Source organism: Osmerus mordax, chromosome 13 (genome assembly GCF_038355195.1).
Source record: "Osmerus mordax isolate fOsmMor3 chromosome 13, fOsmMor3.pri, whole genome shotgun sequence".
Taxonomy (NCBI): domain Eukaryota; kingdom Metazoa; phylum Chordata; class Actinopteri; order Osmeriformes; family Osmeridae; genus Osmerus; species Osmerus mordax.
In genome coordinates, this window is record NC_090062.1 from 7,761,990 (window position 1) to 7,784,433 (window position 22,444).

Below are 22,444 nucleotides of genomic sequence, written 5' to 3' on the forward strand. Positions count from 1 at the left end.
CCACACCAGATCATTTGAAAAGATCTCAGTCTCTCAGTCCAGCCTAGCATCTCTCCCCATCGCTGTGAGGACCATGCAGAACATGACCGCTCTACTCCTTCTGGGGATGCTCTGCTCCATATACATGTCTAAGGGTGAGTGTTCGTCTGTGTCATTGTTGATGAGGAGTACATGACAGATAATTGGATTGCATGAAGTACGGTTTCTATGTGTTAATCAGCGTGTAATAATGTTTTCACAGCTTCAGAGGCCATTGATACTACAAAAGGCTCCTGCTGTCCAAGATTCATTGACTACAAGATTCCACTGAACAGGTTAAAAGAGTTTGCCGCGACCCCTAGTCGCTGCCCTTTCAGAGCAATAGTGTAAGTAGGATGAATAGGCCTATTAATTATTCAAAAAAGTATGCTGAGTAGCCGACATTTTCTCTAAAGTGTTTAATGTGTGTTATAATGAGTAATGTTTGTGTTCAATGTGTCTATTTACAGGTTTACAACAAAAGCCAACAAGAAGTTTTGTGTTAACCCCTCTCAGGACTGGGTGATAAACCACATAGAAAAGATTGGTAGCCGTTCAACACCTGTCATGTCATCGGTGATGTCCTCAACCACACCTGTCATGCCACTGATGTCATCAACCAAAACAGCATAGCCCATCACAATTCTGTATGGTAGCCGATCCACTGTTAGCTCAAGGATTGCAACAATTGTAATATTTTTTATTGACAAGGAAAAGTATTCACATTTTTACCAACTTATTTATCCCTATACACAGAAAAGGATTACAAAGAATTGGGTCTCAAAGGAAGTACAATGGATGAATACATTTTAGTTACAGTGTAACCTCCCCCACTCCCTGTATATACTGAGAACAAATACAATTTGCATGTGAACAGAAATAAAAGATAAAGTGTTATCCAATCATTACAGTTGTCTCTGCATGACAGGGTTATGGTTGTAAAGTTGTAAGTATGTAAAAGTGATCTTTGTTATTTGTGAATCATAAGATTTACAACAGACAACAAAGGTGCTTCTAAATGTTGATTAAATTGTCAGATGACAAAATAGGACAAGCAATTTTGTTGCTAATATTCACTGTAGATAAACACCTTTAATGCTTTTATTTATATAAAATAAGGATACAGTATAAAATCAGTCAGTATATGCTATTGTACTAAGCTAGAGCACACTTGATAATTGAATTGGTCAATTCTCAAAACTGTTGTTTTATAAAACATTTTTGTTTTGGGAATGCTCAGATCTAGTAAACTCAAGTCTACTCAAAACACATTTTAAGTACCCTATATTTTAAGTTGAACATGAATCTAAATACATTTCCCTTTTCTCCATTTAGCAGATGTTTTTATCCAAAGCTACATATAAATAGTGCATTTAGAAAGTACAGCAGAAAATCAAGGATCAGATGTACGTTGTTCAGTTGATTACGGTCAAGGAATGGTCTGTATTTACCATTAATGTTCAACACCAGTTGAGAAACACTGCCCTAGTCTATGGACTGGCTTCCTTTGACACAAAGTGTAAAAATGACCACGGTCTCTCAGGAAGCGGTTGAGGAAACAGAGATAATCCAAATATTAAATAAAGGAGGAAGTATTTCAACACTATGGCTACGGTCATCGAAGACGCATCAGCTGCAAGAATGAGAGCAATAGTGTAAGTTAGAAGAATATGTACACTATCATATACCAATTGTGTTACATGTTTGAGTACAAAATGTAGATAAACATAAAATACTTGTTAATACTTAGGTAGGATGGTTTCAGTGAATGCACACTTTTTAGTTCTAATTGTAGTTGTCAAAGTATTTATTATAAATTACCATCACTTGGTATGCATTTATAATTTAGTACACAATTTAGTCATTTACAAGTAACTGTTGTTGCATTGGTTCTCTTTTGTGAAAGTACTGTATGACTAGATATGGCCATCTAGTGGCTGACTTAACTCCGTTTTTGACTATCAGTTTAAATCATAAGATTATGACATCTTATTGCTAAGGATTTTATTTCAGCTAGACCAATTTAAATAAGGTGAATTTGAAAACCTTGTAAAAACAAAAGGTGTGTGTGTGCAGGGGAGTGGGGTTCCCTTAAGCTTATTCAGGATGTGATTGAAAGTCTCATGCTACAGAATAGACATTACACTCCTTGAAAATTGATTGACCCCGAGTCCCATACACCAAACTCAACAGTAACTTTTATTGTCAAATAAAACACAATTTTCAGATAAAAACAAGGGGATACTGTTACTTTTTATTGGTTAGGTCATCCAGCTACCTTACCTTTCAAATAATTAAAAGTATTTAAATATAATCTTCAAGGAAGAAAGCAAAACTCGAAGCAAACAAAAAACAATGACAAAATAAACAAACCAAGCATCTCCTAATTGCAAAGCCCAGCTATATAAAAATAATAATTCCAATGTATGCACTATACATAACTCAATATATGGATGTATATTTTGTGATATATATGTATGTCAGTAATATAGCATTGGGCAAGAACAGAATAGACTGGTGCATTCAATAATTTAAATTTAAGTGATTACACTTATTATAAACCTCAACTTCTTTAGCCTCTTTTATTCTCTGTGGGGTTTCATTCAGCTTTGATCAATGGGTGAGTAAGGGTGATTGTAATTGAATGTAGATGATGGGGAGGATGTGGCCATGGGGTGGCCAGGTGTTTCGGTAGATAAGGCTGATCATGATAATGATGATGATGATGATGATGATGCAGTTCTAGAAGCCGAAGGTGTTCTCTCCACTGTATGCCACATATAAAAAGCCGTCCTCGTCTTTCTCCTTTTCGTACAGCTGTCCCATTGTAATGCTGCAATGGGAAAGACCAGGAATAAAATAATAAAGCGGTTGAAATTCTCATCAGTAAAGCTGTTTAGGCACAAACTGTTCTATTCACTTGAATGAGAGCAGGTTTTTTGTTTTATATGAGAGTTAAGGCTCTGATATCTTAACCTTAGTCCGCTTTACCTATGATAAAATGTCAAATAAGATATGTTTTTGAAAAAAGCACTATTCTTAATAGTGTTTTTCAGAATAGGATTGTGATTCATCCCAGATTGGCTTGAATGCATAAACTTCCGTTCCACCTAATCAAACTAATAGTCGCTCGGCTATTGGATACTAAAATGCATGTATTTTCCTGGTGATTTCAGACCTGGATTGAGGCACAGTTTTATCAACAAACAGGAAGATGGCCTTTTCAGATGGGAGCTGGATGCGTTTTCGGATGATCCACATGAACTGGGCCACAGTGATGTCGGAGGGAACCAAATACTTCCTCTTGTCAATGTCCACAATCTGTGATCCTGACACCTTCTCCACAATAACCTAGGTACACAGGGTAATAGACATTAATTTATTCACCAAAATATTATGCCACTAGTCATTCATATTGACACAAACAATGTGGTAGTTCAGCTCTCACTCACCGGAACCCTGTCTGGGTACTTATTACGTATTTTAGCAGACTCTATGCACCGATGTTCTGTTCGGGAAAAACGATAGAGATGGAAAAAGAGTAAGAGATTAGGTCAAGAGTGAGTGACAGTTTAGACCAGTGCAAATCCGGCAGTAGACCTATTTACTCTTGCCTATTGACAGTAGAGCCAGTCTCCCTAACAGGTACAACATTTGAATGCTGGTGTCACATGATATTCTCTGCTCCACAGATCAACAAGGAGCAGCTGTGGACACAGGTGCACCTTGGGTAATCCCTCAGTAAACCTGTCAATTCGCAGACACACCTGATAATATTTTAAAATCGTATACATTAAAATAATAAATCTGGCTTTCGTTGGAATTAATTTAAATAGGTGTGTAAAAAACAGAATGGTTCAGAATTATCTAATGGACCCGTTTAACCAGACTATTGTTTATTAGGCTATTAGATTTAATGTATTTTCAAGTTTTCGTTGCACAGTGAATGGAGTTTTTGTCGCAGAAAAATGTAGCCTTTGCCAAAACGCGTTTAGTATTAACCTACATTTTCAAACAGACCAAGTCGTGGCCTGTTTATTTATATGCGTGGGTTTGCAGAAATTCTACCGACTTCATATACCTTGAACAAAATAAATAAATCTACTTTAAACTATACAACAATATATTTAAGATATTAGACGAGAAACTGCTAATGTATATCAGGTTATGTTAAACAGTTCTTGAAATTTCACCATGTTATGGTTCGGGACTTTCGTTCTTGAAACAAAGACAAATTGAAACCTCAACTCTAGGCCACTTCACCTATTAAGACGGAAACGTAGGCTATCAAGTAGCCTAATAACTTGTATAGAGCAGGAAAAGTGCAAGGACGATAGACATTTTAATTTGCCTTGTCATGAAACAAACCTTACCCAGAGAATGATCCTCTTTAAACATCCATTTCATGTTTGCGGGTTCTGAGCGCTTTCGCACGATAGTGACTGAAATGATACACGTCAAATAATTAATTCGTAAAGATAACTAATTGTATGTCCAATACCCCAAACAATATTGAAATGTTAAACTATAGCGTCAACAATTTAGCAAAACAAGCTCCTCCGGCCTAGCATTGCCCAAATGATGACGTCACTATAAGACTGTACCATTCCGATTATAGGGGGACCTCCCAAATATCTTCTGAGCCCCATAAGATTTAAATGCAAAATCCACGATGACTTTACCAGATATTCAAATGAGATTTGGTAAAAAGTTTAATTAATCATTTATCTTCATATAAACCTGTCTATGCTCACCCATTCCAGGATACATTAATCCCACATCTGACAGACTATTGTGTCGAACTGCACAATCACAATTCGCCCCTCTTTAGAAGCTTACAGTGCATCCGAGTGCTTTTTAAATCTTTCTGCAAATTATTTTCAGTGTGAATTATTCCAGTAATGAAAAAGCATCAGCAAGACTATTTAATAGTCCACAATAGACATAGTACACAGGACGGTCATTTACAAAGTTTTATTCCGTATAAAGTATCATCTTTTTAATTTATTTTTACTTCGAAGTTGAAGATCTAAACAACACTTTCAGTAGTATAAGACTTATAGGCTGACTTGGAGGCCTTCTCTTAAGAGTCAGGGAGTTGTCTTCTTGTCATGGGGTGGAGCTTTCAGCTGGTTGTCGATGGGGAGGGGTTTGCAAAGATGTTGGCCTACAGTGATACCGCTGGGGTGAAAGCTGCGTTCCTTCCTCACATCTGGACGAAGTTTAAAAAACCCTGGAATACTGAGATCAAAGAGCTCGCAGGGAGCAAAGGTCAAGGCGTCAAGCCTCTCAGTCTGGTTCGCCAGTCCTCTAACATAGTAGTGCGCACTAAAGGTGGACAGTGAGCAGGGCACCAGGAGATCTGCGGTGCAAGGACTTGGAACCCACAAAAGTGTAGAATGCCATTTTGTAATGTACAAGACAGGTGACTTGGAGGGAAATCTATATTTGCACATTTAATCTATGTTGTTTTCTCTATTTCTCAACATACTGTCCTTGCTCACCTGCAAGGGCCATAATGTTACATTGATATTTCCGTGGATACCATCAGGACTGAACATGCTATTCATTGCTCCGGTGGTGGACAAAAGTGCTTTTTTGTCCGACAAGAAAAGGAACCCATTTCACACAACTAAAATCCTTGTTTTTTTCAACCCGTTATCTCCTAATCAAACAATGTAGGTTTAGTCTTTATAAAGTTGTACCACACTTACACAAAATGAATACATTTGATAAAAAGTATCACAAACTTAATCTCGCCCCAATGTATGACATTCATGCTTGTACACAGAGACAAAACAAAGAGGACCAACCCTTGTGTTATCTTCGGGTCATTCTGACCCATCAGTCATTGTGACCCACCTTCGTATTGCGACAAATTTACCTCATACAAAAACAAAGTGAAGCATTTTCTTTTAACTGTCGGACTGTCTCAGACCCCCCACATTGGAATGGTTAAAAGAAAATTATTTTTATTTGTTTTTGTATTGGGTAAAATTGGGTAAACACAACGATGGTTTGTTATGAACTTTTGGGTCATGTGACCCGAAAGGCAGCACGAGGGTTAAGCCGTTGTTATAAATCCTCTGCAAGGTAGAGGCAAAGCCTTGAGTCAAGACTCTGTTCATGTTCATCAACAAATACACATGAGAGAGAGAAATTAAAAGTAGTAGTGAAAGTAGTTAATCACGATACTAATCACAGTGAGAAAGAAAGATGCATGAGTGCACAGGAAACATACCACAACACAAAGTGAGGCAGCCCTCCTTCCATGCGTGCATGCACTCGTCTCTATGTTGTAAATTATCAGGCTTCTTCAGCTCACCTAGCACAAGTCACAGTGTTTTCAATATCATATATGTGTATGTCTTTGGATGTGTGCACATTTAAGATATTTTGTCTAATTGTGTGTGTTAGGTTAGGGAGACAGAAAAAGAAAACCTGTGACGTCCTGCTGTGTAGCAGAGGCTTTGAAGTTCATGGCATACAGGTCAGAAACTATGACCTTGTAGCCTTGCTCTGTCTTGCAAGCTGGCTGCAGCGTTGAATGAGGATGAGCTCTGGTGAGCATAAACGATCAGCACAGTCTTTGGGGCTGTACATCCACGACACACACACATACAACACGACACACTAGATTTGTTTCTATATCCAATATTCATTAAAAAAACAAAACCCTCAAAATGTTTATCAGCAAAAATTGCTGCAACAAAGAGTTTTGCAGGAATGTCACTTGGCCGTACTGAATTACTTGAATTTTGTTTTGCTGAATTGCCAAGTGAAAGTTTACCTTAAACCACGTTTGTCCATGGCTAGTGTACTGCTAGGTAGGCTAGAAATTAACTTTCCAGTCGAAACTTTTGTTTTTTTACAGGCTCATCGCTAGCACCTCATATCCATGGGTATCCGTGAAAGTTTACCTTAAACCACGTTTGTCCATGGCTAGTGTACTGCTTGGTAGGCTAGAAATTAACTTTCCAGTCGAAACTTTTGGTTTTTACAGGCTCATCGCTAGCACCTCATATCCATGGGCCAGTGTTGTGCCCTGAAATGCACCCCCCATGTCATTTCTGTTCCGTAAATCCCAGCATCAAATTATTCTCATTGTATATTGAGGGGACTAGTATGAGTAACCAGAGTACATTTCAGTCTAGGCTATAGGCATGTGAACATTTGGTCCGTTTTCAGGACAGCTGATATTCTGAGTCAGAATGCTGTTATCGACCTGTCTGAGCCTACCTTCAGGTTAAACTGCATTTAAAAGGGTCATTTACTGATTTTATAGGGTATTTCACATTATTCCTTAAGGTCTCCGAATAGGGTATGTAACATTGGTTGGGCTGAAAATTGCTCTGGTGCTGTTCTATGTGCCCTAATGAACCTTGTGAAATAGCCCTGGAATAAAACGATTCTCCAGTGGCGATTTAGAACCTTTTTAGGGGTGCTCACGCACCCCTAAATTTAATCTCAGCACCCCTAGAAATAATAATAATAAAAAAATAAAAATTATTATTGTTTATTATCATTTGATGCTGGTGGTTCATCAAGAAAGGGACATCCTTAGTTTTTTCATTCATTAAATGTTTGCATAATAATACATACATGTATTAATTGTTATCCAGATAAATTAGCGTCGTGGCGGGTAGTGGCCGTGGCCAACACAGCATTTTACCCTTGCTTCCCAACTTTTCAACTGGCTCTGGAACCAATCGTCACTCCTAATGCCTAAACCTCACAGACAATCAGAGGCAGAGTGGGGAGAGGTTTACAGACCCATCTTACATCATCTAGTAGAAACAATTTTAATACAATATTAAAAATGATTTCTATTGGATGTGTGTTTGCTTTACAGTAAGTGATGCTTTTGACTTTTGCTTTTTAAAGTAGTTCAACACAGGTAATACCATTTGTTTAATTGTTTTTTATGATGTACGCTATACAAAAAATGTCTTTATGGTTAAAAGAACATGACATTGTTTACAAGAGCACAGATTCTACATAGATCTAGCCTCTTAATTTTGCTCTCAAAGTGCACCAGATTCATAGCCTGGTCCTAACCAGACCCAGAGAGTCTGGGCTCAATCCATTGACAAGCGTTAACTTCCTTGAAGGCGGGTACTCTGTTGAAGTTTAAAACTATTGGATCTTCCCAGAGCCACTCTGGATCTGGTATAACCAATCGCTAGCGTTCACCTTAGCCAACTCCTTCACCACTAACGGAGCTAGCTGGAAAATCAAACGAACCCCGTGGGGATCAAAGATTGTTCTTGCTCCGGCTTTAACGTCTGGATATTCGGCAGCGTTGCCACAATGGCCAAATGGTTTCGCTTGCATTTTTATCTGCCGCCATTACGGAACTACAACTCAAACTAGCGCACGACATCAACGTCATCATTCTCAGACACTCCCTCTGTTCGCTGATTGGACCAGTAAAAAGTTTACCGGAGACATCTGACAAATATATCTAAGCCCAGACGCAGTACAGCAGCAAAATGCAGTGGAACTACGTAGGAGGGCAGAGCCAGGCTACCAGATTCATGCATTTAACTTTAAAATGTAATACATTTTCTTCCGAGGGAGCATGCCCCCGGACCCCCCTAGAGGGTCAGGGGTTCACCGTATCCTTCTCACCTTTTTTACCCCTGACCTGTTTGCATGCCTGTTAGCAAGGGGGTTTAGCACTTTTGCAAGGCACTGTATACATGTCACATTCTCATTGAGAGCTGAGCACCCCTAAAGGACTGATCCTAGAATCGCCCCTGGTATTCTCCCTTTTATGTTATGCTCATGAATATATAGATGAGTTGCGCGATGATTGGTTGGTTTAAAACGAGTGAAGCTGCGGAGCAAAGACGCAACACGGCCAACAGCACTCACTGAAACATGGAAGGTGGAGACTTAAATAAAAACGTACAAATAAATCTATTGTGTCTACACAACACTATTTTCAACAGATTAATTAAGCTGTAAATTGCTAGTCGCTAACAAGCATTTGTCCAAACAGTTGTCACTTTTTTTTTCTGTAAACACAATTCACATATTTCATGTATTTTTCACACAATATGCAGTCAGTGAACACATTTCCACAACACTTACATTTTCTTAACAGACAAGCTATACCTCCCAACAAAATGATGGATTGTTTGTGTAGTATTTACGAATGTTAACACACGACATCCCACAATAGCAAAAACAATTATCCAAACCTTACAGTATAAAAACATCTGCTTCTGCAATGATATTAGTTCAAAAACAACATATCTCAGCAAAAAATTAAAAAAAAGACAATTGAAAATTTGACACACAGCTGATTTATGTTGGGTAAAGTGGGCCAACCACAGCTGATTCCAGTCTGGCTTAGACTCAGTGGCAGGGGTTATTTCCTTCAATTACTATAAAAGAAGGACTTTGAGGAATTATGTTTTTGGAAACAGAAAAATGAAAACACTGTAATGTCTGGACGAGGAAGAGCAAGGGGCCCAGGGAGAGGGCAAGGTAGAGGTGTAAGAATGCGTGGTGGTGGCATTCCAAGGGCTGCAAGAACAGTAGTCAGTGATGAACTTCGTGCCATTGACCATGTAATCAACCACGGTCTTTCACTAAGAGAGGCTGGTGAAAGAGTGCAACCCAAGTTGAGGCGGTCAACGGTTGCTTCCATTATACGCATCTTTCAACAAACCAATATTTTGTTCACTGTAAGAATTACTTTAAAACTTTTTCTGTTATATTACTGTATACTGTGTTTCTACTGTACTTCCTTTAGTAAACAGTAAGGGGAAAAAAACTGATTTGCTTTTTACTTAAATGTGTTTGAATGTGAACATTATTGTACATGTGGACATACAGTTCCCAACCAAGAAATTTTGTGTAAAGGTGGATTGCATGGTTTGCATGCAAATACCTGAAACATAAGTCTATGCAGTTTTTATTATGTCAACAATAGCCAGTATTTTGAAACCTGGTGTACTTTGATTGACTGCATGTACCTTGTGAAGTGAAAACAAGTGTTATTCTTTGACAGAATAATTTCATTTTGAGTTAGATTTCCAGTGTTTTGGTAAAGTCACTGTGTGCAGAGAAACATTCTTGATATCCAAAATGCAATTGTTGATATCAAGAATTCGAATTTTGGTCAAGAATTCATTGGTTAAATTATAAAACGGCTTGCCATAATCCTGGCAGTAAAGGTAGAAAGACACACACGAAGCTTTTCCTCAACTGCTCTCAGTCTCTCTCTGTTTTTAGTTTTTATCGCAGTCAAGCTTGAGAAGCTCAGCTCACACAGATATGTGGTTGAAAACGGGAGCAATGTCAAAATAGCTTTGTTGGCTAGAATGGGGAACTCCTTGGCAACAGATAACCAAAAACTGTCCAAAGGAAGATCAGCAAAGTTTAGCTTTAAACCACGATCTTGTTTCAGTTCAATGAGTTCCTCTTGCTCCTCGACTATTTTCCGATAGACAAAAACTATATGACAAACGCTATAGTATGGCTTCAAATGTACAATCAGGAGGCTAACTAGCAGGTAGCATTGGTACGAGTATTATGCTAGGTTGCTAGGTAACGGAAGCTAACTAAAGCTAGCTAGCTTCCGTTTTGGAAAAATAACTCACTCTGGTGGAAGCGTCGGTAATATTTAGAACTCACTCGAACCAAAGCACTCACAAAGTAGGCAAAAGCCAAAGCATGAAGAATCTGCCTCACTTTATTACAGGTTAATTAGGCGATATTAGATAATTTCCCACGGCACACCTGACGATGGCACACTGGTTGGGAAACACTGCAGCGCCGGCGGTGTTCGACTTCATTCAAGTCTTCAATGAAGTCGAACACAACACACCTACTCAGTGTACAAGAATGGAAAGGAAAGTTGTTGGCCAAGTAGTGATAGGCACTGGAGCTGACAGTAGACTGGCTCGTGCCTTGTCGCAGGAACAGCTCTTAAAAATATGCGTGAGAAACATTCTCATTCTCACACATTTCAACAATTTCTCAAGCTGAAAATAAGGGATAACTTGTCCCACTTTATACAATTAGGTAGTATAATAAATGTATAATAAATAGGCCTACTTAGATTTTGTCTTGAACTTGTACCTATTTGAGAACTGACTTTATTGATTTCGGACTTTGTACTTTCACAGCAATAGAGAACAATAAGACAAGTCTCTCAAGTTCCAGGGCAAACTTTTGATAAAACTTGAGAGCCCTGTAATAAGAAGCTATTGTCTGCCATACCCTTACTAAACCGGTTTTGTTCTGGAAAATAATGTTAACTAAGGATGGGACTTACATTTACATTTAGTCATTTAGCAGACGCTCTTATCCAGAGCGACTTACAGTAAGTACAGGGACATTCCCCCGAGGCAAGTAGGGTGAAGTGCCTTGCCCAAGGACACAACGTCAGTTGGCATGACCGGGAATCGAACTGGCAACCTTCGGATTACTAACCCGATTCCCTCACTGCTCAGCCATCTGACTTGAGCAGACTTAAGCCACACTTAGTTAGGCAAAATGTTTTTTTGCACTGAAAGAGTCCAAAGCAATGGCAGATTTAGGTTGTTAAAGTTACAAACCTCTCTCTCTCACACACACACACACACACAGTCACACACACACTGCAGTTACCCATTACACCTTTTACTAGTTTTGCATAGCAGATGAGTGTCATAATGCTTAGTGTGAAGTCAGAGCATAGTTTCAGTTGCCCTACTGTAAGGATTTGTTGTCAAAACCATACAGAAGCATTTTGAAGACCCACATTCACATGAAAATCTTCATGAAAAATACCAGTTTCCATTTTATCTCCTAAGCGGGACTTTGTGTTTGGTAGTCCGCTTCCAACTTGAGGAATATTTAATCAAAACAAACACAAAAGTCAACAGTAAACATACAAACCTTTCAGTCATCATTTGGTTTCTTGTGATTTGTTTTGCTAATGAAAGACTAAAACAAAACAACATTGGTTAACATTAATACTTCAAAGTATTTACTAAACGGATGAAGAAGTTGTAATTCACATTTTTATTTCTACCTTGCTCCACAAAAAAATAATGGCCAGAGGTATATGGAGCTGAACTCCTCTTCCTTGGCCAAGTTCTGAATGTTGTTTGCAGAGACATTAAAAAATATGTAGACTGCTATGAATCCTAAGAAATTGATTAGTGCAGCTTACTCTGGGTCTCTAAGGTTTGGGATACCTGGGGTTCCAACTGGTCTAAATAAAGACTGAGCAGGGTTTTTTCTTTTATGTAAGGGATTGGGAGGGAGAGGAGGAGTTTAGAATGTTCTCGTGAGCTTTTTTTCTTACTTTTATCCAGTCAGCACATTCTTTGAGAGACAACAATGATGACACTTTTTGAAGTTTCAAGTATCACAACGGGTAACCATAGTGTTGTTTTCCTATGTCTCATACAATGGTCCATGTATTGCATTTATCCACCAGAAGCACTAGGCTATTTCATAGTCACCTGACAAAGCATATTTAAATTAAAATACAAAATAAATACATTCAAAAAAGCAATGTTTACATATTTTGTGGTACAGACAGATGATACTGTCAGGTAACTCTTTGAGAGCAGGCACCCACCTTTCAAATCGACTAATTTATCAGTAAGTTGAACTTAATTATTCAATATGATGTAATCTTCCTATTGATCTCTTCCTACAATTGAACACCTGGTTGTTCATTTAGCAATATTAGAGTATAAATGCCACAATTGTGTAGGGTCAACAATAATTACTGTATATATATATCTCATATACACAGAAACTGAAGTTTTTGTGAAAATGCCCAGGGATTCATTGGCCTTGTTGCTTTGTAACCCATTCTTTAGGTTTATTTAGTTAGGAAAACTTTAGTTTCCTTTATTGCATTACACACAGCATTCACTGTCACATAGCTTCATGGTTTCATTATACACTAAAGTGATGTCATCCACAAGGAAGTGTGGGTCAATTTGAAAAGAAAAAGATAAGGAGCATTGAGGCTTTATTGTCTACACTTTTCTCATTTTCAGATTCCAAATACAGATCTGCAACACATTTATACTCAGCACCATCATAAATGGGAGGAGTCATTGCATCACACCATGACTACCTATGCCTTTAAGAATTTCAGGTATGACACACAAAGTTACAAAAAGTTTTGAATTCTGAGAAAGACTGTATTTTCCGCCTATTGGTCAAGGTTCGTTGGTCATGGACCCTGGTCATGGCCAGGAAAAAGAGACAGAACATGCCAGGAGTTGTTCTTTTTTGTTGTAGATTTGTTGCCACTAAACATTTGCAGTCCTAATATTAGTTGCAGGTGATTCTCACAGAATGTGTCACAAGGACATGTTTGGTAATTTTCTCATCTTTACCATGCAGGCACTGCCAGGGCAGTGTGTAAGCAACACAACAATTAAGAGATTCCACAGCTGCAACTGCAGGGGCGTACGTTATGTGAAATATATTTCTGATTCTGTTTAAATGCTGATGGTGATAAAAAAATGTTTTACTATTGTGACAAGTTGCACAGCAGATATTAAGTCACAATGATACAATTCAAAATAGGACACTGATTATATCCAGTAGGGTACTGCAAAAAAAATCAAAATCAAAATACCCCAGTATGCCAGATTCAAATGCTAAAATATATGGCTTGGTCAATGTACTACTATTACTAGGATATAAGGCATGTATGAAAAAAAAATGGGAGGGGTGGGGATTTCAGAGTTCCGGAACTGTCTGGAAGGACTGTGAGAGAGGAAAGGGGAAATAATGTAAATATTTAGACTTACTAGCCAATACATTTCCCCGGATGTCATTATTTGCCACTATATATTGAATGACAGCCTATGGAAGATTAGGGACGGCGACCTGTGTCATGCAGGTTTGTCTGAGAAAGCTGGTCCAGGATGGCACGGGTCAGTCTCTAAGCTTTTACTCAAAATCGCAATTAAATTTTTTTACTAAGAAAAAATCAGTCTGGTGGTTACCGAGACATTTGTGTTCAAATTAGTTTTTCTTTTAATATGACGAGGCTTTTGCATTTTAATGTCAGAATCGTGGTATTGTTGAGTTGCAGTTTTTTGTGCATTGTCTTTTTTGTCATGTCAGATTTCAGTGCTTTGCATCTTGGGTGTTCTGAGTTTTTCTTGGAAATCATCAGCAAACGGTTGCTTCAATCGAACGCTTGTCGAATTACGAACAAGACGGTTTCTGAACGTTTCTTGGGCTGGGAGATTTGCGTCGGCTGTAGCAAAGACACAGAAATTGAAACAGACTTGCTCATCCTTCCAACTACAAACTTCGTCGGTGGTGTATAACAACCGCTCATTGTCCCCCTGGCGGTATAGGTAAGATGGCACCTATTAGAGCGATATGACCTTAATATTTAACCGAAATATGACAAACGTGTAACTTTAGTTTTTCAGGTATAGTAAATTACTATCCCGGAGGGATTCAAACCTGCAACTTCTTGACCTGTAGTCTAATGTTTTGCCACTGGTCTATTCTCTGTGTTTTAAGATTTTGTTTTTTGAGATACTTTGTGCCCCACTCTTTTATGACATGCACTTTCATTGGGATTTGACATGATATGTCTAACCTGTTTAATGTTTCTTGTAGAATGGATGAGAAAGATGACAGAATTCCACAAAAAATCGCAATTGCAGAGTGCCTGTGTGATGGCTGTATCATTAACAAGCAAGAAGACATAAGCTACAACTCAGTACCTGTGAATGTTTCCCTGAGGGTCCTGAAGATTACTCTGTGTCCCTACAACCCCCAACAATATTTGATCAAAGCACACTATGTCACCATTCCTGTGGCCTGCACCTGTGTTGTACCCCGTTCGTGGCCTGCCCCAGTCCCTTAGTCAAGTTAGTCTCATTTAGATAACATAGAGAAACAATTGGTAGTGAGTTTTCTCACATGAAAGTTGTGTTTGTTTTATAACTCATATTTCTAAAATCCTTCTAGTTAGTTTGACAAATGTAGGGCTGTGACATTCCCTTCCATGTCAAAAGGGCCTTGCACTGGTATCCTTTGGTATGTAGGTCAGTAGAAGGTAAAATGTAATGACATATTAGTCATATTTAATTATTCTGAATCATTGTGAACATAGGTGTTATTGATTAATATTTTGTAACATGAATGCAATATTTGTTTTAATTGTGGACACATTAGGGTCCAGTATTGGAAGACATCCAGTATTTAAATAGTAATGGTAAATGCTCCATGTATTAATCCATTTAGGCTTTATCTAAATTAGATTCACAAAATCAGTTTGAAAACTGCAATGGATCAAGTTCAAGTAGATGTGGATTTTTCCACATGAAATCTTTGCTGTAGAAAATACTGTAATGTTCAGCAACAACTATTGAATGTGAGTTCTCTTTATTTATTTTTTTACATTGTGGCTTCTTTGTAGGCCTAAAGATTGTGATTGGGCAACTGTGAAATACTACATAGAGCTATGATGTTGTGGTTGTCATTGCACTGCCGTAGCTGCAGAATTGTATAGTTAAGCTAATGCTAGTATAGAGGTGAGTTGAGATGGTGCTATTGTCTTGTTAAAAAAGACAGTTGTTTGGTAACCACTAGAATTTTATATATAATAATATTTCTAGTTCCTGATTATATGGTGCATCCACTGTACGAGCTATTTGTACATCACTTTTGGTAAATGCATGTACACCCCATTTTTTTCAATTTGTATTGAAATTTAAGCTGTTCAGAAACAGAATCAGAAGACAAGTTTCTGAAAGTCAACAGTTTGCGTGATAGGCGGCTCACAGGACAACACCTTCAAGCAGAGTTTAACACTGGTCGAAGTAAGCAAGTCTCAGTTGATGGTTGTTGAAACTTGTTACCTAATTCTGTAGTGGCTTTGGGTCTGCCAAACCTCTTCCTCTTAGAGTTTCCTCCTTTTGATGGTGTAGATGTACTCACTGACATCTTGGATTTCTTTGCAATTTCTATCTAAAGTGAAGACCTACACTTTTAAATTTCAATTTAAAAGTGCTTCATGAACAGGTAGCATAAACTGTCTGTCTGTCTGCAAATCTAAAAAGGAACTTTTTACTTAACGTGGAAAACGGCCAAATTATTAGCAGTTTGTCAAATTTTTTAAAGACCAATTTACTGTATGTCCTTGTTATAAGGGTGTTACAACAAGGGAAAAAATTATATTTTACAGGTGAGCCCTGCAGTTAGAAACACACACACACATAAAAAAATCAATGCACATCAATATAGAGACGCAGCAGAACATACAACTAAACACAGGCTGAGTTTACATGTTTCTTATTTTCCATGTCATTGCTAGAACAAACATGCTTTGTAGACACTTTAGATAATAAATGCGTTGGCATGTTTTAATGTATTTTTTGTTTATGCTCAATTGCTGAAATATTGCTACACTGTCACACAACATAGTTTATTTTTTGTATTATACAGAATGCTGATGTAACAAAGCTCTCTCCTCATGTTATGCTGTAACTTTCTAGTCTCGTCCTGTCTACCCCCTTGTCATGTTTGTGTATTAGAAACTGCAAGTGGCAGCTCGGATCTAAGATGGATTCGAGAGACCGCAGATAGAGTGCGGCTAGTTTGGTTTGTTAAACGTTTTAGATCAACACTTGTATTATTGTTTTTGTTGATTTTATGTAAAGCACTTTGAGCTGCAATTCTTGTATGAAAAGTGCTATATAAATAAAGTCTTACTTACTAATGACTGAAGTCAGTGTTGATGTTGATCAACACTGACTTCTCGCTCTCGGCCAGATGGACTAGCGGGGAGAAGAGGGCCACAGCCACGCAGACAAAGAGCAGCAGCAGGCCAAACTCACGTATGCTGCGTTGCATGGTTAGCCCCAGAGTCTGCAAACCGAGGGAGTGGCGTGCCAGGTATTTTTTTTTTTTACTCAAACATGAGCAGGTAGTATAAAGCAAAGGTCATCCTGTATTGGAGGACATACCGACAAAACCCATCTTTAATTCTGCCTCCCAACACTATCTCTGAAGTTTATGACTCACTGTAAAATAATATTATTGTAATGTCATGTTAACATGTAGGTCCGGGTTTGTGCAAGTCTTTCCAGAAGTTAACCTGATCTGTGATAGTGTGTGTAGTGGTGGCTATTATCTTCGAATAGCTGCAGCGATTATAAGGTACAGGAAAAACTTGAAACAGGTTCTGACTGGGAGGGTCAGTGGGCTGTATACCCAGGTGTTTCATGCAAAGTCCCAGATAAACATCCTCTATGTAAATGGCTTTAACATTCCAGGATGCCTCCACCAGCTTCTTGGCCAGGTCTAACGACATGACATAGCCCAGTCCCAGAGCATAAGACGGATAAAATTTGTCAGGGAAAACATTCTCAGGAAGGTACCATTTGGAGTTAGGGTTTCGTAGAACAAGTGGCCATTTGGCCACCAGTCCAGTCATGTAGTCGTGCTGTGGTGCAGTCAGCAGCATGTGCACCAGGCTGTTCACATTGAGAAACATGTCTGAGTCAATCTTCATGGCGTAGGAAGCGTTGGGGCAGCGAAAGATCAGCCACTTCAGCATCATCATGGTCTTGATGGTCAGGTTTTTGTAGCTGTCTGTGAAGTCACTCTGCAGAAGGTCTCTATGTTCTCTGCTCTCCTGCAGCACTTGCTCTTGGAGCTTCTCTGCCCCTTCTCCACTTGGCAGTGCCAACATGAAGAACAGACTCACCACTTTGCCCAGAATCAGACTCTCAGTACCCCAGGTACTGCGGACGGCGTCACGAGCCACCCTGTTGTGAGGTGCGACTGGCACCATTAAAACCAGGAAGGGATTCTTCTCCTGACATTCCTCAGGTTCATCCACAATGAAGTGATACTCATGTGGGTATTCCACATGGAAAGATCCTGGTGAAATATAAGGTGCAGTTGACACTGCTTGTTCTACCGGGAGGAGGTTCGGTACAGTTAGTGCCTCTGTCACGGTTGAATTCTCCATGGTGGTATTAATGTTTTTGACATTGAGTTCAATTCCTTGTTGGACAGTTGCATTCTGAATGACAGTTTCAGTACTGTTTGAGTATGTAGTAATGACAGGAACTACCATACTCCCAACTTGACCAAACTTCATCCACCATTTAGGGACTAAGTCCTCAGTCCTTTCCACTAGGTCAGTGTTGTAGAGAATTAGGGTCAAAGCCACAAGAACAATAATGAAATAACAGCGATATCGAGACCATGTCGCAAACTTCCCTCTGTGTCCTGCTTCCTGGTGAAAAAGAAACAGATAGTTGACTTAACAATCATTAAACAGCATGACATTGTGACACAAGCTGACATTCTTCCAGTCAACAACAGAACCGATTTCAAATTAAAAGTAAAATTATTGAAATGTTTTATCTGTAGGTCAAAGAAGTTAAATGCTTTTCTGTGTACAGTAGCTATCTTTATTATACAAATTTACATTTACATTTAGTCATTTAGCAGACGCTCTTATCCAGAGCGACTTACAGTAAGTACAGGGACATTCCCCCGAGGCAAGTAGGGTGAAGTGCCTTGCCCAAGGACACAACGTCAGTTGGCATGACCGGGAATCGAACTGGCAACCTTCGGATTACTAGCCCGATTCCCTAACCGCTCAGCCACCTGACTCCCTTGAAATTGTAAGCATACATGGATTGTATTAAAATCAGTAACACATAAAATGTATGTATGCTTAAAAATGGTAAACAACGTTTAAGTTCTTGAATACCTCAAATGTATTCTAGCAGGTGGCTAACCTACCACTAGGTTTCTTGCAGTTACATTGATTGAATTTTACCCAACCTAATGTTAAGCTCTTACATGTTAAGTTCATTTGTAAAATGTTGATGTTGAACAGAACAATACAGGAAGAAAAATTCTGAAAAGTAAATTACTTACCTTTTTATTTAAGTCAGTCTCAAACATAGTTGTGAATACTCCTCAAGCAACTCATAACCTGTGAGTGTTGCAAAACTACCACACGGTTTATCTTGTTAATCCATAGACAAACTCCCCCTACCGGTGAGAGGATGGATGTTTGCAGGTTAGAGACATAACCTAGACCAACTCAGTTAGAGGCATTCAGAATGACACGTTACGCCTTTTGCGTTTTCTTCTGTGGCTCAGGAAATTTACTTCCTTCTATGTAACTATGGTACTGTCTCTACAGTTCTGGTATTATCAGGGGGCATGCACATATGTCATGTAACCATAGCACCCAGGTTTCCTTACTTACAGAGGAACCACACCTATATTGGCCAACCCATTTTTCCAGGTAACATTAGATCCCATATTGTATGTCTCGCTCTTCAAATAAATACTAAAACTACGACACAGTATTTTGAGAGCACATGGTCATTTTTGTTAATAATCAGCATAGTTGTGTTATCAGACCTGTTTTGTCACATCTGTATTATTTTGTTAGGGCTGTATTTGACATTTTAAAGTGTACACATAAAACAGGATTTACAGCCAAAGTAAAACATTTTACTTTATTATAGATGTTTAGTAGAATGTTCACAAACTCTAGTAAGTAGATATTTGTAAAATGTATACAACCTTGACCTTTTTAAAGAATGTTGCTGTGTCAGAAATATGTAGTTTAAACTGAAATTTAATATGGTAGCTACCACACCTTTGTTTGTGGACCTAAACAAACTTTAAACTGCCATTGGCATTGACAATGATCGGATCTGGTTTGATTGGTTATTGTGGTTTGTCAAAATAAGTTGTTTAACCTGCATGTTAAATCTGTGACTTTGATACTGTCACTAAGAACAGCTTGCCTCACGTTTATTTGTGACTAGGATATTTGGACTTCGTAACTTAAAAATGTACGGATCTTCTTATGTCTGTAGCTCAAAAAGGCACAATTATTTTGTAAAAATCTATGAATGTTCAATGCAGGTGTAACCCAATTCAAATGTATATTTAAAAATACATCAAGAGCAGAACTCATAATTACAATTTGAGTTCAATGATACAGAGTATAGTGTAATTTTCTTAGAAAAGTAATGAATGTTATATAACATTTCCAGAGAAGAGATATGGACAAAGACAGCAGTATATTGCTGGGGGATAGGGCACCATGAACTATCATACTGTGTAATGCAACATAAGATCATAGATATACATCATAGTATAAAACATGTTGTTATTTGTTATTACATGTTATGATTATGAATAATCTTCAAAGCAGGGAAAAGTATTTAAACAGACTTGGACAAGTTGTAAATAGTTCAATTAATTACTTAATTATCTAAGACTATTTCCTTCAAACCGTTTGAATATCATCTTTATTGTTCTAATGGTATTTTAAGTTGAAACGTGTTAGCACAATTAGCAATGATAATGAAAAAAGTATTAAAGAGTACTTTAAAACATAATGAATAGGCATCACTATACATTTGATGACAATTTGCAACAATATGTCCTTTCTCACAGTCACAGTGGGTACAACATTGCACCCATGACTGCTATTAGTATTGTAACAATAAAACAACAAAAATGAGACTACCGTAAGGTCTTAATAACAGTAATTGATTTAGATACAGGTGGTATTATAACAAAATAAACATGCAGAACTACCCTTTTAAGTCAATTTTAGTACAGTAATACACACTATTGTATACAGTAGAATAGAATGTGATATGAGTGAGACAATGTACAGTATACCATTCACAGATAATATCATTTACATGAAAAAGTGAGGTGGAAGTCCAAAGTCTTCAAAAGGCTCCAGCTGGAAGTGTGGTTTTGTGACCTTTGTCCACATCATCCAAGGAGATTAAACTGACTTTATCTGGAGGTGGCCAAGAGAGCTCCCGGTCCCTCCTGCTCTCCTGGGCATCCGCCGCCAGTTCTGCTCCCCTCTCTTCCTTCCACAGCCTCTCGTGCTCTTCTTTTAACTCCTGGTAAGAGTGGGAGAACATGTGGAAGATGGAGGTGGCTGGGAAGGCCATGATGAGAATTCCACTCAGGATGCTGCTCAGCGCCACCACCTGGCCAGGGATGCTGCGTGGTACCATGTCGCCGTATCCCACCGTTGTCATAGAGATGATGGCCCACCAGTAGGAAGCCGGAATGCTGCTGAATCGATGCTGTGGGGCAGTGGCGGCGTACGGCGCCAGCTCGCTCTCAGCCAGATGGACTAACGGGGAGAAGAGGGCCACAGCCACGCAGACAAAGAGCAGCAGCAGGCCAAACTCACGTATGCTGCGTTGCATGGTTAGCCCCAGGGTCTGCAAACCGAGGGAGTGGCGTGCCAGGCGCATCACATAGAGAATACGCAAGGCCCGCATCATTCGCAGGATCAGGCCCAGTTTATCCAAGTATCCCCTTCCTGGTCCGGCGCCTCCATCTTCCAGAGACTTGTCTGTGTCCCCCATAGCCAGAGATATATAGTAGGGTAGGATGGCAATGGCATCAATTATGTTGAGGGGGCCACGGACAAAGGCCAGCTTGCTACGAGCGTGGAGGAACCGCATAATGAACTCCAGTGAAAACCAAGCCACGCACACAGTCTCCACCACAAACATGGTGTGACATTTCTGGGAACACTCACCCTGCAAACAGCAAAGGACAGAGGAACAAAGTGGAAACACCTGTTAGGTGCAATGGGCCAGACTTGCGTCTTCTATCTGCAACAGTATATATGTTCTTCACTTACCTTGGTTTCCTCCTCACGGAGATCAGGCATGGTGCTGATACACAGGCTGATGACTGTGACGGCAACCATAACTATGGAGAAGCAGGCAAACACCTTCCCTGCAAGTCCGGAGTGTGGGTTCTCCACTACCTCCCTCAACATACCCATCAGTCTTCGATAGCCCTTCTCCGCCACAGGGGGGGGTTTCTTTAGCTCCATTCTCTTCTGCCTCCACTCCTCCTCTTTACGCTCACGCTCAGCCATGTCCTCCACACGACTCATCATCCGGCGCCGGCAGCAACGCTCCATGTAGGCCGGGTCCACACCCCAGTAGTCAAGCTCGTCGTGCAGCGACACGGCGCACAGCTCACGCAGCAGCCTCAGCTTCCCGGCTGCCAGGAAGTTGAGGATGACACGGAAGGCTGCCGGGTTGCGGTCGAAGAAGAACTCGCGTCTGGTTTCATCATAGTCATCACAGAGGCGTGCTATCTCTTCAGGGTTGGTGCAGAACCGTAGGTGGCCGAGGCGACTAAGGGGGAACTGGTCCAGGGTGCTCCAGAGAAATGTATAACGGTTACCGCCTACATTGATTAGGGCCTGAAGGTTGTGGTCAACCACATGCAAGGACTCTGAACCACGGAGCAGTTGAGCGTGCTGATAATAAACGCCCTTGATGGTCTCGGTCTCTGGAATCTCGGTAAAGAAACGGTCGAGACTGCTGTTGTCACTGCTGACAGAGTAAGCACCAAAGTCATGGTTGGCATTGCTGATGATGGGCAT

The 22,444-nt window shown here is 39.4% G+C and overlaps 5 protein-coding genes across 5 annotated transcripts; 1 reads left to right on the plus strand and 4 right to left on the minus strand.

The window, feature by feature from the left end:
• Positions 1-775, plus strand: LOC136955359 (eotaxin-like). Its single transcript, XM_067249045.1, has 3 exons — positions 1-134; positions 242-365; positions 489-775. Exons 1-3 carry the CDS (start codon positions 74-76, stop codon positions 649-651), a joined length of 348 nt encoding a protein of 115 aa, XP_067105146.1. The 5' UTR covers positions 1-73; the 3' UTR covers positions 652-775.
• A 1,421-nt stretch (positions 776-2,196) lies between these two features.
• Positions 2,197-4,615, minus strand: LOC136955358 (gamma-aminobutyric acid receptor-associated protein-like 2). The gene is made up of 4 exons (XM_067249044.1): positions 4,392-4,615; positions 3,471-3,526; positions 3,197-3,369; positions 2,197-2,851 (listed from the first exon to the last, which is right to left on the minus strand). The coding sequence occupies exons 1-4, from the start codon at positions 4,423-4,425 to the stop codon at positions 2,761-2,763; spliced, it is 354 nt and encodes a 117-aa protein (XP_067105145.1). The 5' UTR covers positions 4,426-4,615; the 3' UTR covers positions 2,197-2,760.
• A 493-nt stretch (positions 4,616-5,108) lies between these two features.
• Positions 5,109-16,869, minus strand: nqo1 (NAD(P)H dehydrogenase, quinone 1). The gene is given in 8 exon segments (XM_067249425.1): positions 5,109-5,299; positions 5,302-5,433; positions 5,531-5,627; positions 6,084-6,138; positions 6,214-6,343; positions 6,460-6,539; positions 6,541-6,613; positions 16,740-16,869. Coding segments are annotated over 8 exon segments (888 nt in total).
• LOC136955694 (beta-1,3-galactosyltransferase 1) lies at positions 16,293-19,308 on the minus strand. Its single transcript, XM_067249426.1, has 3 exons — positions 19,253-19,308; positions 18,505-18,547; positions 16,293-18,262 (listed from the first exon to the last, which is right to left on the minus strand). Exons 1-3 carry the CDS (start codon positions 19,306-19,308, stop codon positions 17,069-17,071), a joined length of 1,293 nt encoding a protein of 430 aa, XP_067105527.1. The 3' UTR covers positions 16,293-17,068.
• A 1,147-nt stretch (positions 19,309-20,455) lies between these two features.
• Positions 20,456-22,444, minus strand: kcng4b (potassium voltage-gated channel, subfamily G, member 4b). Its single transcript, XM_067249348.1, has 2 exons — positions 21,686-22,444; positions 20,456-21,581 (listed from the first exon to the last, which is right to left on the minus strand). The coding sequence occupies exons 1-2, from the start codon at positions 22,442-22,444 to the stop codon at positions 20,745-20,747; spliced, it is 1,596 nt and encodes a 531-aa protein (XP_067105449.1). The 3' UTR covers positions 20,456-20,744.

What these genes read in the sequence shown, in the direction of transcription:
- LOC136955358 (XM_067249044.1), bottom strand. Translation starts at nt 4,425, where the DNA reads ATGAAATGGATGTTTAAAGAGGATCATTCTCTGG. An exon ending in TAAAGAGGATCATTCTCTGG is followed by an intron (nt 3,527 to 4,391) that starts GTAAGGTTTGTT and finishes TTTCCCGAACAG; the next exon opens with AACATCGGTGCATAGAGTCT. An exon ending in AGTACCCAGACAGGGTTCCG is followed by an intron (nt 3,370 to 3,470) that starts GTGAGTGAGAGC and finishes CTGTGTACCTAG; the next exon opens with GTTATTGTGGAGAAGGTGTC.
- LOC136955694 (XM_067249426.1), bottom strand. Translation starts at nt 19,308, where the DNA reads ATGGGATCTAATGTTACCTGGAAAAATGGGTTGGCCAATATAGGTGTG. An exon ending in AATATAGGTGTGGTTCCTCT is followed by an intron (nt 18,548 to 19,252) that starts GTAAGTAAGGAA and finishes CCTTGGGCAAGG; the next exon opens with CACTTCACCCTACTTGCCTC. An exon ending in GGAATGTCCCTGTACTTACT is followed by an intron (nt 18,263 to 18,504) that starts GTAAGTCGCTCT and finishes CTTTTTCACCAG; the next exon opens with GAAGCAGGACACAGAGGGAA.
- LOC136955359 (XM_067249045.1), top strand. Translation starts at nt 74, where the DNA reads ATGCAGAACATGACCGCTCTACTCCTTCTGGGGATGCTCTGCTCCATA. An exon ending in CTCCATATACATGTCTAAGG is followed by an intron (nt 135 to 241) that starts GTGAGTGTTCGT and finishes ATGTTTTCACAG; the next exon opens with CTTCAGAGGCCATTGATACT. An exon ending in TGCCCTTTCAGAGCAATAGT is followed by an intron (nt 366 to 488) that starts GTAAGTAGGATG and finishes GTCTATTTACAG; the next exon opens with GTTTACAACAAAAGCCAACA.
- kcng4b (XM_067249348.1), bottom strand. Translation starts at nt 22,444, where the DNA reads ATGCCCATCATCAGCAATGCCAACCATGACTTTGGTGCTTACTCTGTC. An exon ending in TCCGTGAGGAGGAAACCAAG is followed by an intron (nt 21,582 to 21,685) that starts GTAAGTGAAGAA and finishes TGCTGTTTGCAG; the next exon opens with GGTGAGTGTTCCCAGAAATG.